Genomic DNA, 13804 nt, shown 5'->3' on the forward strand with positions numbered 1-13804 from the left:
CAGTACTAAAAGCTACATGAACCATGAGCGTGTTAGAAGACTGCATTTTCAGTGGGCCAGACCAGAAGCATTCGATCATAATGAAGAAGGCTGAAAGCTCTCGTTGTGAGTTTCCCTGCGTAAGCTAGTTCTTGGCAATGCTATAGCACTATGTATTGGAGTATTGCCTGGCATTTTCTGTGAGTAGGACCCAGGAGTCCAAATTCTGGGGCTTGTCTACATGGGAATGTTGAATTGGTTTAACTGGTTTAACCTAAAGGGTGAATTTAAACCAGTCTTGTTAAACTGGTGCAAATACCCATGTGTTCCAGTATAAGAAGACAATTGGGAACAGGGGTTTGCACTGGTGTCATTAAATTGGCTTTAGAAACATATTTATGGTAAACCACGTGCCTGCGAAGAATCCCCAGGACCAGCCAAGCCTGAACCTCAGGATTTCACGCCGCAGCTGTAAATATCGCTCCCTTTGCTGACGTCTGAGCCAGAAAGGAGCCCACACTACGGCTGATGCTGGCCCCAGCTGGGTCTATAGAGGGGAGCATGAATGGGGTAGCAGCAAGGGCTGTGATTTATTAGTGGGACAAACGAGTGGCTTCTCCAAGGGCTGCTGGTGTCCGACTGTAAGGATCTTTAATGATCGTGTCTCATTTTATGTCCTGTTGGAAAGATGGGATCAACAGCAGCACCAGGCTGGGACATGAGCTTAGGAGCAACTGGAGAAGGAAAGGAGTCTTCCATTGAATCGTCTGACTAACTTCGTGCTGCAGCTGGTTGTTCCTAGAAAGCATCCTCTGTGCCGTACCCTCCATGTAGCCAGAGAGGCGTCCCACACAGAGGTAGTTGGAGGTTAGTATTAATATACTGGAGAGGCAGGATCCAGGGTACGTTAATCAGGAGAGTAGAAGAGAGCCAAAAATTCATTAATGGGGGAGAGATGCAGCTTCACTAATTGGAGGAGATGGGATGAGAGTCTAAAATTAATGGTTAGGGGGCACCTCGAATTTGGTAATCATAGATTCACAGATGTTTGGGCCAGAAGGCAAGGGACCATTCTGATCATCTGACCTGCATAACACCAGCAGGGAAACTCACCCATGATTTCTGTATCCAGCCCAGAACTTGGGGTTGAGCTTGAGCTGGTCTGTTAGAAAGAAATCCACTCATAATTTAAAGACATTCTATCATGGAGAATCTATCACAGCCTTTAAGTTGTTGCAGTGGTTAATTACCTCACAGTTCTCTAGCTTCAACTTCCAGCCAGTGGATCTTGTTCTGCCTTTGTCCACTGGACTAAAGAGCCCTCTGCTATTGAAAATCTTCTAGACCCTTATCCAGTCGTCTCTTATCCTTCTCTTGGATAAACTAAAACGACTGAGCTTGCCAAGTCTCTTCCAGTAAAGCAGGTTTTGTCATAGCTCCGATCATTCTTGTAGCTCTGTTTGGAATCCTTCCCAATGTTTGAACATCCTTTTTGAAGGCTGGACAGCAGAACTGGACACGGTGTCCCAGCAATGGTCTCGCCAATTCTGTACACAGAAGTAATACCACCTCCCCAATTCTCAATATTCTCTACCTCATACATCAGACGGTTGCATTTGCCCTCTTAGCCACAGCACTGCACTGAGTGGAGCTCCTGTTCAATTGGTTATCGAGCATTATCTCTAGCTCCTTTGCAGAGTCACTGCTTTCCCAAACACCATCTCCACTCCTGAAGTATGGCCTACTTTCCTTGCTACTCCATGTCTGACCTTGCATCTGGCTGGATGAAAATAAATCTTATTTGCATGCACCCAACTTCCCAAGTGAAGCAGATCTCACTGCATAACTGTCCTGTCCCCACCTTTATTTACTACTCCACCTGTCTTTGTATCCTTGGCAAATTTGATCAGCAAGGATTTTATATTTGCTTCCAGGTCATTGGCGAAGATATGTGACTGCGTTATCTGCACAGCAGTAAGTGTGTGTGTGTAATTAGGGCCTGGTGTAAAAGGGGTGGCAGAACTGGTTTTATTAGGGGAGAGTAGAGTTGATTTATTGCTGGGGAAGTGAAGACGTGGGAATTTAAATTAGTGTGGCTGGGAGAGGCCTGGGGGATGTGGCAACATAGGTACTTGCAGGCTTAGTCCTCAGGCCAGCAGATGCTGAGGAAATCTCCCTATGGTAGGAGACCTCAGCTGTGTTAGAAGACTCCATCTTTCCTGCTGTACAGTTTAGTGGTTAGCAGATCTCTGCCGCATGGGGAGAAGCAACCGAGTTGTTTAAATAGATACAATCTGGATGCATTTAACTTCAGAGCGCTCCTGGGGGTGGTATTAACATCCCCACAGCTCCTGTTCTGCAGAGCTTGATTGTGGCAGCTGAACAATCCTTAGTCAGTCCTGTTACCCCTCCCCGTCAGCGCCCCGAATTAAAAGGGGCTCTTGTTGCGAGAGGGAACGACAGGCTCTCTCCTTGAAGCACTGTGCTCCTCGCCCTGCAAGGCTCAGGATGTCACTGGCTGAGCCAGGTGTGCCTGAGCTCAGTGTGAGGGCAGAGGCTGCATTAAGAGATAAGGGCAAAGGCCGGGGTTGGGCAGCTTTCGTGGGCTGCTCGAGCAGTGTGCAGAGATTGATGCGCAAGACTCAGGACCACAGGGGATTTATTTTTTGGCTTTGATAGCAGCATTTTTCTAACTCCCCCTGCTGCTGTGGTAGGTGTGGGAGGGAGATCCAGCCCCTTTGCACTCACTAGCTTGTTGCCAGTAGCCGAATCCTTCCAGTGAAACAGAAGCCCTCGGAGTCCTGCTGGAAGACTGTGATGGGTTTTTTCCCCTCCTCCTCTTGCCTCTCTATCATCCTCCATCACACAGTCCCCCTCCGCTGAGATCTAATCAGGAAGGTTCAATTTGACTTTCAGCAAAGTCAGCTCGCTGCCGGCTCGACGTGGAAAGGCTTCACCTGAGGCTGCTGGGCACGATTTCGGTCGGTATCAGCGCTTGTGCTCCGAGAGGAGCCGCTTGACTGTGAGCCTGGGGTGCCGGAGGCAGCACTTCTCCTCCTTAAACCCTGGGCTGGCCTCTCTCGGCACCCCCTCAGCCCTCCTGAGGCACAGGCTGTGTAGGCCAGGGGGTTGCAGGAAGGTGGGGGTCCCCCCCAGGAATTTGGTGTTATTTAGCACCGCTCACCCTGCAGGCAGGCGGGATTTTAAGGCTAAACCACCCTGATGGGTCACAAAGCGCGTTACAGGCTCTGGGCCCAATTCTGACTCCTAGAGAGCAGAGCCGGTGTGCTACCCCTGGGTCTACATAGCAAGTGCCTCCTGGAGATATCGGCCCGACAAACACTCTCTTTAAAACAACAGCCAAGACACACAGTTCCCGTGGCTTGATGGTTAGCAGGCCCTCAAACCTCCCTCTCTCCTCCTCGATCTCAGGGCGGTGCTGTGTTCCCTTCCTGCCCCTGCAGTGGAAGGGAAGTGAGCGCAGGTGTCTGCTCTGGGATCTCAGGGCCGTGAGAGGCTCGAGCACCAGGCAGGGCGAGCTCGCGTGTGGCTGCTTCCATGTCGGCGGGGCTGCTGCACGCCACGTCCCCGATCACAGGAGCAAGGGCCTCTGCCAGCCCCACTGTGTCACAGGGGGAGGGAGCTCTCCAGCCATAGGAGTAAGGGATGCTCTGAGGAGAGCCCTGCCTCGCACACCTCTCCCAGGCAGAACAGGTGCGTTACACGAGGCTGTGTCTCAATCGTACCACGCAGAGCTGCAGTGAGAAACCCCCCCCCCCAACCTCAACCAAACTCCGCATCCCCAAATGAGCGGGGGGGACTACCCTCCCCCAGGCTGTTGCAGCGCTGCTTTCTCCCTGCCCTGTCTTGGCAACAGCAGTGCCCCACGGGGCCCTTGCTGGACGCACGTCTCCGTGTGATAAGAAATCCGCAGCACCCAGCCTGGGAGCCCTGCTCAGCTGACGCAGGCTCGCGGAGCTCAGGCTGCAGGGCTAAAAATGCCATGTAGACATTCAGACTCGGGCTGCACCCCAGGTTCTGAGACCTCCCCCCTCTCAGGGGCACCTAATTCAGCATAAGGACAGTGGCCCCCTTCTCCTGCTCCCCTGCCAAAGGCAATGGCAGTGTGATTGACGGGCAGGGCTGCTGTTAACCTTTAGGGCTCTGGATTTATGGAGGGCTTGTAGTCTGGTTTGCAAACAATCCCGAGGTTTTGATTTGTCATGCAGAGGTTGCACTGGCATGTTTCTTCTTTCTAGCTGGACGGGCAGAGCCGGGGGGGGCAATCCTGCTGTCCTCATGCATCTTCAGTATTGTAGTCCCATTGCAACCCCTGGGCGACTCATGTAGTCGGGCAAGTGCGGAATCAGGCCACTGGACGCCTCAGTCTCACTTACGCCGCCCTGATTGTGGCAGCTCCATGTTGGGCCCTGATCTTTAAAACGCTTGGGGATTGTCTAAGCCCTCGGCAGTGGCAAAGGTCGGTATGCAGATCAGCCCCGTTCATCCTGGCAACCTCACGTGGGTAGGGAAACTAAGGCAGAGAGAGGCTGCAGTTTGCTCAAGGCCACCAAGGGAGTCTGGGGTGAGAACCCAGGGCCTTCCTGCCTCGCCATCGCTTGCCATCACCTTGTGTGTGTGTGGAGCGCAGTGGAACCTGGGATGCCAGTGCATTGGGGCCGAGGGAGAGACTGAATTCCAGTCCCACCATTGCTCACACCGCGTCAGCCCCACTGGTACTGTACCACTAGGAGCCCTAGAAGAGAGGGCCACTGTCTGCCCACACGATGCCAATCAGTATTGTTGGGCTGGGAGGGGTTGAGCCCTACAAATCCTGCCCCTCTGGTAAAGTAAGATTGTAAAAAAAATCCTGTTTTGAAGAACTTCATTCCTGGCCCCTTTTAATGGGCGCCTCCATAACACATGGAAAAATAAATAACACGGCACTGGGGCATGGCCACACACATCTGAATTTCCTCCAAGGAAAATGCATCTTGACAGTTTCATCTCCAGGCCTTTCAGTGAGGTTGTCATAGAATCTCAGGGTTGGAAGGGATCTCAGGAGGTATCTAGTCCAACTCCCTGCTCAAAGCAGGACCAATCCCCTTTTACTTATACTCCCCAAAGTTCATTGTCTGAACTCACAGAAAGGATAACCGCCAGTGGCTTATTTTTCCTGCATGCTGCTTCCCTATGGACTACACATCTCTTTTTTGATTTGGTATATACAGGTGAAGCTTCCTCCCGCCCTTCCGTGATAGAGATGAAAAGTCACAGGAGAAAAATAAAAGCTTCTATGGTCAGGTAGAAAAATCCATTTTTAAAAAGAACCTATTGTTCCTGTGAATCCCAGTCCCCTTTCTTGCTTTCTTTGGTTGGGCTGTCGATGGTTCCGTACTGCATTCCACACAACTATTTACATGCTGTTTGCTTGAAGTCGCTGGCAAATTCACTCCTGCACTGAATCCTCTCTAGGCCAGAGTTGTTTTTAAAGACATTGTGCAGGCTAATGAATACTCTAGCGATGAGTTGCAAATGTTGTTTTAATTGAATCTTTGAAGCCAAAAGAGGGGGGAGGGGTCCATTAAAGAAATTGTTTTAATACGGCAATTGGCAATCAGATAATGCAGTCTCTTCTACATTTATTAATAAGGCCTAGTCAGCTGTGAGAGAAAAGAGCAGAAAACAAGCCAGATTTCCTACTCCGGTGCTGTTTTAGGGCCAGTTACATCTCTCAAAACAAAAATAAATTCCTAAGTGGCCCTGAGAATTCTTGTTAGCCATCCAAACCCTGCACTGTAAACAAAATTAGCGTGAACAGAAAAGAAGTGAGATACTCTAGGTCCTTTTCTTGAAGGATACCGGGGCATGTTTTTAAAAGAATCCACCCACACAGAGAAAAGGGGGATCACCAAAGCGACGTGAATTTTAACGATTCTAGACAAGCAATGGGAAGCTACGTTACAAAGAGAGACATTAATAAAACATGGGTATGGGCTTCATTCTGCTTAATAAGCAGAGCTGACAAAGCACACCCTGTAGATGTAATTTACATAGAGTGGAAAGTAGATACAATGCTAAAGGTGGTGTTAAATGTAAAATTGAAACTCAACAGTACATCCTTACTGGGATTGCTGCTCTGATATCAAAGGGTGAGTTAGACTAAGACAGGGCTGGAAGTTGTCTTTTTTCCACAACTATTGACGTGTGATTATTTGTTTTTAAAGTGGCATTACATTTTGAATATCTTAATTGTGGTGCGTTTGTTTTCAGTGGCTGTGCAGGGACGTGTAGCTCAGGATATGTGCATAGTAAAATGGTGATATATGTCTAATGCCTGAATCTGCAGAACATAGATTATGATTTTGGAAGCCTGTATGAAGAACAAGCTGGATATTCGGTTAGCAATCCCAAAGGCAATATTATTGCACTTCGCTAAGGAGAGATGCCGGTAACCTCACTGATGACCTACTTAGATGGCCCTGTTTAGGAGGTGAGGGAATGCGGTTCTGGATCTCCTCTCTGCCCCAAACGACAAAGCCCTGCAATTCAGGCAGGACTTAATTGTTAACCTTGGCACGGAGGAAGCGAGAGCTTATTCATGTCGTGAACAAAACCTTTAAAATGCTAATACTGAGCCCAGTCCTGCAAACGCTTACCCTGGGTGAGCGCTTCGTGCATTGTCCACTGACCTCAGTGGGAGCAGTCCACTAGTAAGTCCTATAGGCCTGATGCTCGTTATGGTGATGGGGAATCAGAACCGAGGCTTGGTAACGTGTGCAGGATTGAGCCCGTGGTTTCCAAATACAAATTCCAAACAGGCTGTCTCATTACAGAGGGCACTGAAAGAACCCTTCAGCGTGGTCTGAAACCCTTTCTCTGCCTCAGTTTGAGTCCACGTGCTTCTGTTCCTAATTGTTTAAAGCCCTTATCACATGTACATGGGAAGCCTTCCAGACGGGGGGGAAAAATAAGTGTGTGTGTTTAAGGGAAAGTGATCTGATTGGGCCAGGCACTCAGTGACTCTGCTCAAACTGGACCAGGTTTGCTTCTCATTGAAGACAAGGGGAAGACTCCCATTGAGCAGGATGGGATGGAGGAAGTCATGGCCCACTCCCCTCAGAAAGGAGCAGCTGGTACTCCAGAGGAGGAAGGTGTTTGCAGCCAGCCGAAGGTCTTTGCCCAGTTTGAGGCTGAGATAAGAGTTCTCCCCCCATATGGGGGTTGGCACCAAAAATCTCCCACTGACTCAGGATAGCTGCCCCGTCCTACCCCTCTTGCTGACCAGAATGGCTCTGCAGTATTGGGGTGGCTTCTGACTGACTTTCCCCAGTCTGTGCAAGTCATTATTATTATCATCTATAGGGCTGCATGGTGCTTTACGGATATGTATGGGAGCACCCTTGCTCCCAGGGCTTTGCAGCCTGGAGGTGTGACCTGAGGGGTAGAGACTATCCACAGTTTCCACTGACCGCCCCGGATTGGTTTCCAGGCATAGGCTCTAAGAGCTGCAAGGTGGAAGGCAGCAGATGGTGGTGATACTACACAGAGTTTTACAAGTTCTCTTTTTATTTAACAGACTACACAGGCAATTAGATCTTGGAGAAATGCTTCTTGCTTGGGGTGCCTTTCTTTGTAGAGGCACTGCCAGTCGCCGGTGCAAGTCTGGTACCTGTAGGATTGTCTCCGATGAGGATCATTGTTGGTACAGGGCTGCTGCACGCAGGAAGTTAACTACACGTGCAAAAACTGGATGTCAAAACAGGACAAGTAATTCTGCCATTTCAAAAGTCAGGGAGTAAAGCACTCAGCATTCTGTTCAGCGAGACTTGCCAGCCCTAGGCTGGGCTCTGTGGGGGACAGGAGAACTCTTTCTTGGGAAGGTATCAGGTGGGTTCCTCTGAAGATGCAGCTTGGGATAGGCGTTGGCAGTTCAAGCTCTAGGTACCTGCTCGCAAAGAGCTTTTTTTTTATGCTGGGTCTGTGCCGTGGGCTGCCACATTGTGCGATGCCAAGTGAAATCATGCGGAAGAGGTGCCAGGGCTCCGAGCTGCCAGGGGCCCAGTCTTGGCACATATCAGACACTGGCTCCCGCCCGCGGCTCCGGGCTCCAGCGCCCGGCAGGGGGAGGCACACGGCGCTAGGTCCATGTGAAGTAACAGGAGCACCCAGGGCACTGGTGTTAAGTCTGCGCCTAGTTCCCCTCTGCCCCCAGGGCTCTGTAGGAAACAGCGGGGGGGTGAGTCTAGCCGGGTCCCGGGGAGAAGCAGAGTAACCCCTCCCCACACACACACACCCCGCCCCGGGGGGGCCGGAGCCGCGGCTGGGCTGCAGTTCCCTGGCTCTGCCGGGCGCTTTCTCATCCAAACCTCGAGCACGTAGGATTGCGTAGAGCCGGAGAGGCGAGGAAGGAGGCTGCGAGTCTCCCAGCGCCGGGAAGCGCCCGGCCCCCGGGCTGCGGAGAACCCAGCCGGGCGGGGGCTCGTCCCGACCCCTCCCGGAGCGGGCAGCGCCGCCGCCGGCCGAGCACTCGCAGCTCAGCTCATGCATGGCCGGGGGATGCCGGCGGGCGGCGGGCGAGCCCCGTCCACACGCGCCTAGGGCGGGCATGCGGAGCGCCCCGAGCCCGGCCGCCGCACAGCGCGTCCGGGGCAGTTAGCGGCGGGAGGGGATGGGGACCGGCCGGCGGTGAGGCGGGGAAGCCCCGGGGCCGCCCGCAGCCGGAGCCTGCTGTAGCCGGCGGATCCTTAGAGCAACGGAGTGAGCAGGCGACGCCCCAGCGGCTGGGCACCGGGGCTCGCCCGGCCCGGGACCGGCTGCCGGAGGAGAGGCGGCGCGGAGCGGAGCGCAGCGGGGTTTTCTCCCCTTCCCTCTGTGCATTGCACCGAGCGGCGCGGGGCGGAGACATGCCCGGGCTCTGCCCGTGACAGGGGTCCAGGCGGGTCCCCGCGGGCCGGGGGAGCGCAGCGCGACCGGGACCGGGACCGGGGCGTGCGGCTCCGCGCCTGCCCTGAGAGGAGCCTGCAGCGGGGATTTGTTCTGACCACGGAGCTAGGCCAGATCGGGCCGCTTCCCGCCCCGTCCCGTTGGGCAAAGCTCGCCGGGGGCTCTGCTCCGCCGGGGATGGACTGACGCGCCCGGCCGGTGCCCAGGAGCTGCAGCCCGGCCAGCGGCAGCGGGGCGCGGGCGGGGATCCGCACCGAGGGACTTGCTCTTCCGGAGACCTGCCTGCGACCTCCCGGCCTGGCCCGGCTCCGCGGTACCCGCCGCCCGGGGGCTCGCTGCCAGCCCCCGCGGGGCTCGATGGGGGGCGCAGGCCCCCTGCCCCTGACCGGCTGAGGAGCTCTGGGGCGCAGAGCGGAGAAGCCCCCCAGCCCCGCCCCGGATTCCGCCCCCCGGGGGCCCCTCACCCCGGCCTCCAGCCCCCCGGACGCTCCAGCGCTGGCCGGGCCGATGAGCGGCCATGGCCGCGGCTATCGCCAGCTCGCTGATCCGGCAGAAGCGGCAGGCCCGGGAGTCCAACAGCGAGCGGGTGACCACGTCCAAGCGCCGCTCCAGCCCCAGCAAGGACGGGCGCTCCCTGTGCGAGAGACACGTGCTCGGCGTCTTCAGCAAAGTGCGCTTCTGCAGCGGCAGGAAACGGCCGGTTCGCCGGAGACCAGGTCAGTGACCCCGGCCCAGCGGCGGGGGCTGGCCCGGGCAGCGCGTTCAGCTCCTCCCCTGCAGCCTCTCTCCCTCCGCGCCACTCCCCTGCCCTGCCCATCTCCCCGGCCGGCTCTGTGGCAAACTTCAGACCCCGGGGCCAAATCCCTCCTGGTCCCTTTCCCTGGGGTGAATTGGGCTCAGCACCTGCTCCCCGGGCTCTTCCACCCCAGGGGGTTCTGGATCCGCCCCGCCCAGCTGTTGCAGGCCAGCCCCCACATTTCAGAGCTTGCCTGCTCCAGAGTTGGGATCCGTTAATTGTCAGCAATAGCAGCAGCTGCCTGGAGACCCCTTCTTCCTCCAAGCCAGTGCCCTAGTTAGGGGAAGGCTTTAGCATTACAAATGAGCGGCCCCATCCATGGGAAAATTCTCCCCCTGGAGCAGCCAGATTGAAAGGAGAGACACTTTGCACTCCAGACCCACAGCTTTGATTTCTTCCCTCTGACTCTGGTTCAGCTGTTGGTTAGCCCCGGGGTCCTCCTAGGGGTTTGTATTATAGATCTGCATTGGCCTGTGGCCAATAACCGCTATGTAGCTGTCTGGGAAAAGTGGTGAAATTGAGCCCTTTAGATACCCAGCAATTCAGTCTCTTGTAGTTTAACCTAGTGTTGTGTTTCCCCCTCGACCGTAGATACGTATTGGCTTTTAACAGCGTGTTCTTGTTTCCTCCCTCCTGACAAGGAACTCTATAAATCCAGGGCAATTAAAATCGTGGCCACTTGATAAGCAGATCCAGGAGGTGCTACTTCTCGAGTGGAGCTGCTCTGTGAATCCCACTAGCATGTGATTAGTTGAGAGACCGCCCAGATGGCAGCTGCACTAACGAATGTGGAATACTCAGATCACAGTGGGTGAGAGAGGGTCTCTCCTGTGGTCCTGCAGTTTCCTTGTGCCCCAGGTCTGTGCCATGTGGACTGGAAGCTGGTGCGATCCACTAGAAAACTTGTGAGTTTTCAGTGCCCATTGCCTGCATTTCCAAAGTGAAGACGCCCAAGTGCAGTTCAGTTTCTACAGGGCCCTCAGCTCCCATTGATAGTTGTGGGAACTCTGTGCCTTGCAGGATTGGGCCCTAACAGGTTTATCTGTAGAAAACAGTTATTGTCTCTTTCCTTTTCCCATGTACATTACATAGATTGTTACAATCCACCATGCTCCCTTGCCATGGTACAGGCCACACACCCATCAGCCACAGGTTAGAAAACACTGAGTCTTGGTTAGCGTAGCTCTTTGGGACATCAGTAACCTGCTGAGCTCGTTAATCCTCACGGATTCGTTGTTCACTGAGAGATTCCTTGTTCCTTTTTTGCCCAGCTAGAGTCAGACAGACAGAACTAGCTAGGACCTTGAGTGTAGCTGTTGCCTGCATGAGCAGTGCATTGAGGAATTCAGTCCATATTCTAGCCAGGACTGGAAAGGAATGGGGGGAGAGCCTACCGAGGAGAAAGGCCGGGCATTATTATTGTCCACAAAGAAGAAAAAATGAATCAGTTGAATCATGACAGCCGACAGCAACTCACATGCCATGGGGCTGAGACTATATTTAGCTGGTGGACTGGTTCTGCACTTGCAACACCCAGAGAGAAGCCGGGTTCTGTTACTGTCTTTGGAAAAAGTTGCTGTGGAGGGAATAGAGCTGAAATAGAGCGCGACCCCAAGGTTTGCTAGCATAACGTAGTGATAGGAACGGAATAGCAATGGTCTGTGTGCATCACCGTGACACGGGCCCAACTTGTTGTTCTCATTCATTAGTTGTAGGAGCGCTAGCCATGCCCAGCACGCCAGGGTGCTAGGTCCCGGCACCAAGATAGTCCCCAAAAGCTCAGTCTTTTTCCTTAGGGAATGACTCTTGGTAGGGGTGGAATATAAATTGGGAATCTGTTCCCAGCAGCTCCTGCAGGCACAAGCAAACTCCTCCTCCCCCACATCAGAGAGGCCAAGAACTGACCACCATGACGACTGACTGGGTGTGTAGCCTCCAAAGATAGCCCCTTCTGATTAAGGTGAAGGCACGTTATCATACAGTATCACCAAGTTTACACCGTCAGGTGTGTGTGTGTGTGGGGGGATTGAACTAAGATACGCAAGTTCAGCTACGAGACTAGCGTATCTGAAGTCGACGTATCTTAGATCGAATTAAAATAACTTACTTCATGTCCTCGCGGCGTGCCGCGGCTCCCCCGTCGACTTTGCTTCCGCCTTTCGCCGAGCTGGAGTTCAGCAGTTGACGGGAGAGCGATCAGGGATTGATTTATCGCGTCTACGATCCCCGATAAATCGATCGCTACGCGCCGATCCGGCGGGTAGTATAGACGTACCCTCAGGAAGCCTGCACTGCTCCTAATCCTGCATCCATTGAGCCCTTTAGATACCCAGCAATTCAGTCTCTTGTAGCTTAACCTAGTGGTGTGTTTCCTGCAGGGTTCCAAGCACCTCCTTAGAGTGCTGAGTGCCCCCAAATTCCATGGACTTCAGTGCTGGTTGAAGGTGCTAAGTAGCTTGCAGAACCAGTCCCACAGAAAACAATGAAGCTTTTATCTTTGATTTAAGTGGGGGAAGGAAGGGAGCCTGTATAAAAATAGAGCAATACAGTGTAGAGGGCTGTCAATCATTTGCCTTTCACTTGCAGTACATTCAGTATGCAGGTTTGAAGAAGCAGGCGATGTTCAACACCCTTTAACAGTCTATTTTCATTCACGTTATTCCAGATTTTGTAAATAGATGGTTCTTCATATTGCACATTATGTTCCTGGACTCAGGGGTGCATGTACCAGAACTGTGTCCACTGAGTTTGCTGCTAATGAGAGCACCTCATTTAGGAGTTTATTATTGCTGGAAGGAGTTATTCATTGCAGAGTTTCTCTTGTGCATGGACGAAGATATGTAAATAAATGAAAACGGGTTTAAAAGGAAAGTGCACAAATGGTGTGTGACCTATGAACCCCCATGATTACATTTCCTTACTGATTTGCTGGCTCAGCAGCGTATAAGTTACTGAAAGCAGTGTCAGGAAACACTCACTTTCAATAGGGTTAAAATCTTTGGTGGAAATGGTACGTTGCTAGGGAAATTTCAGCTACTTTCTTAGCCAGCCCTTTGCTTTACTGCTCTACTGAATAAGGGCCAAATGCGTAGCATTTACACAGTGTTTTTCAACGATCGTGAGTGCTCGATACACTTTACAAGGCGGAGATGATTCTCCCTATTTTGTAGATGGGGACACTGAGGCACAGAGCTGCTGGATGACTTGTCCAAGGGCACAGAGAGACCTAATTTTGTGACTCTCATCCCAGTGCTCTCTTCTCTGGGCCACGCAGCTCTCTGTATTCTGTGACACTGAAATCAAGAGGGGTTTGGAGTGGGTCATGTTCAAAGGATGCTCTAACAGAAAAAGTAACCCCAATGGTGACTATATTTCCTTTGTTTTGAACAGTATTTTCAAAGACTTGGTGCATTTTCAGCCTCGAAGGCATGAAAGTTTGTAACACCCAGCGCAAGCAGTAGCTATAAATAGATGAGGTAGTAAATGTATGTGTGTAAACAGCATTCTGCAGTGCTGTGCACTTTGTGCCATAATCTGCACCCTATGCCAAGTGGGCTTGTAATGCCAGCGCTTGTGTGAGGGGAGATTCCAATCAGATGGCACGTTACGCTCACTTCGCACTAGGTATGAACGGCGACCCAAGGCACCAAGCAGTGGAGAATCGGGCCCATACAGTGGCAGTCTGTAGCCAAAGATAGCAGTGGATAACGAGAAGAATAAAGAGGGAGTGCAGAAAAAATTCCACTCTGTTGACCCTAGTAAAATAGGCCTTAACTTGTAAAATCGGCACTTGTTTGGTCTGGCTTTTCAGTGGGCAATGACAACTCTCCGTGCAGCCTTTATGGTCTATATTGTGTGTGCGCGCACACAGGCTCTTAGGGTGTGAGAACAGAGAGGGCTATGCTGAGCTGCAAACGTGGAGACACAAGCTTATTCCTGGTGTCTGGAGTTAATACAACCCATCAGCAGCAATTGTACAGATGTCCTACAACATTTCCCTAAGGGGTCCTCCTCCCCATTCCAACCCCTGGCAGTTTCCTCCAGCATGCAAAGCCCCTTCTCTGTGTTTGGTCTCACAGAGAG

General features: G+C 52.6%; 1 protein-coding gene across 5 annotated transcripts in view; it reads left to right on the plus strand.

Annotated features, from left to right (window-relative positions):
• FGF12 (fibroblast growth factor 12) overlaps nt 1–13804 on the plus strand; it is a 297604-nt gene that overhangs the window by 173864 nt on the left and 109936 nt on the right. For 3 of the 5 annotated variants that reach the window (XM_039489603.1, XM_039489600.1, XM_039489601.1), the window contains exon 1: nt 9328–9641. The exons of 1 other annotated variant lie outside the window; for it this stretch is intronic. In XM_039489603.1, coding sequence (XP_039345537.1) covers nt 9443–9641 — 199 coding nt within the window. In that variant the 5' untranslated portion in view covers nt 9328–9442. Of the gene's footprint in view, nt 1–9327; nt 9642–13804 lie in introns of those variants that run through there. One more of the 5 variants, XM_039489599.1, reaches the window with a different exon arrangement.

The sequence above is a fragment of the Mauremys reevesii genome, linkage group 9 (genome assembly GCF_016161935.1).
Source record: "Mauremys reevesii isolate NIE-2019 linkage group 9, ASM1616193v1, whole genome shotgun sequence".
Classification (NCBI taxonomy): domain Eukaryota; kingdom Metazoa; phylum Chordata; order Testudines; family Geoemydidae; genus Mauremys; species Mauremys reevesii.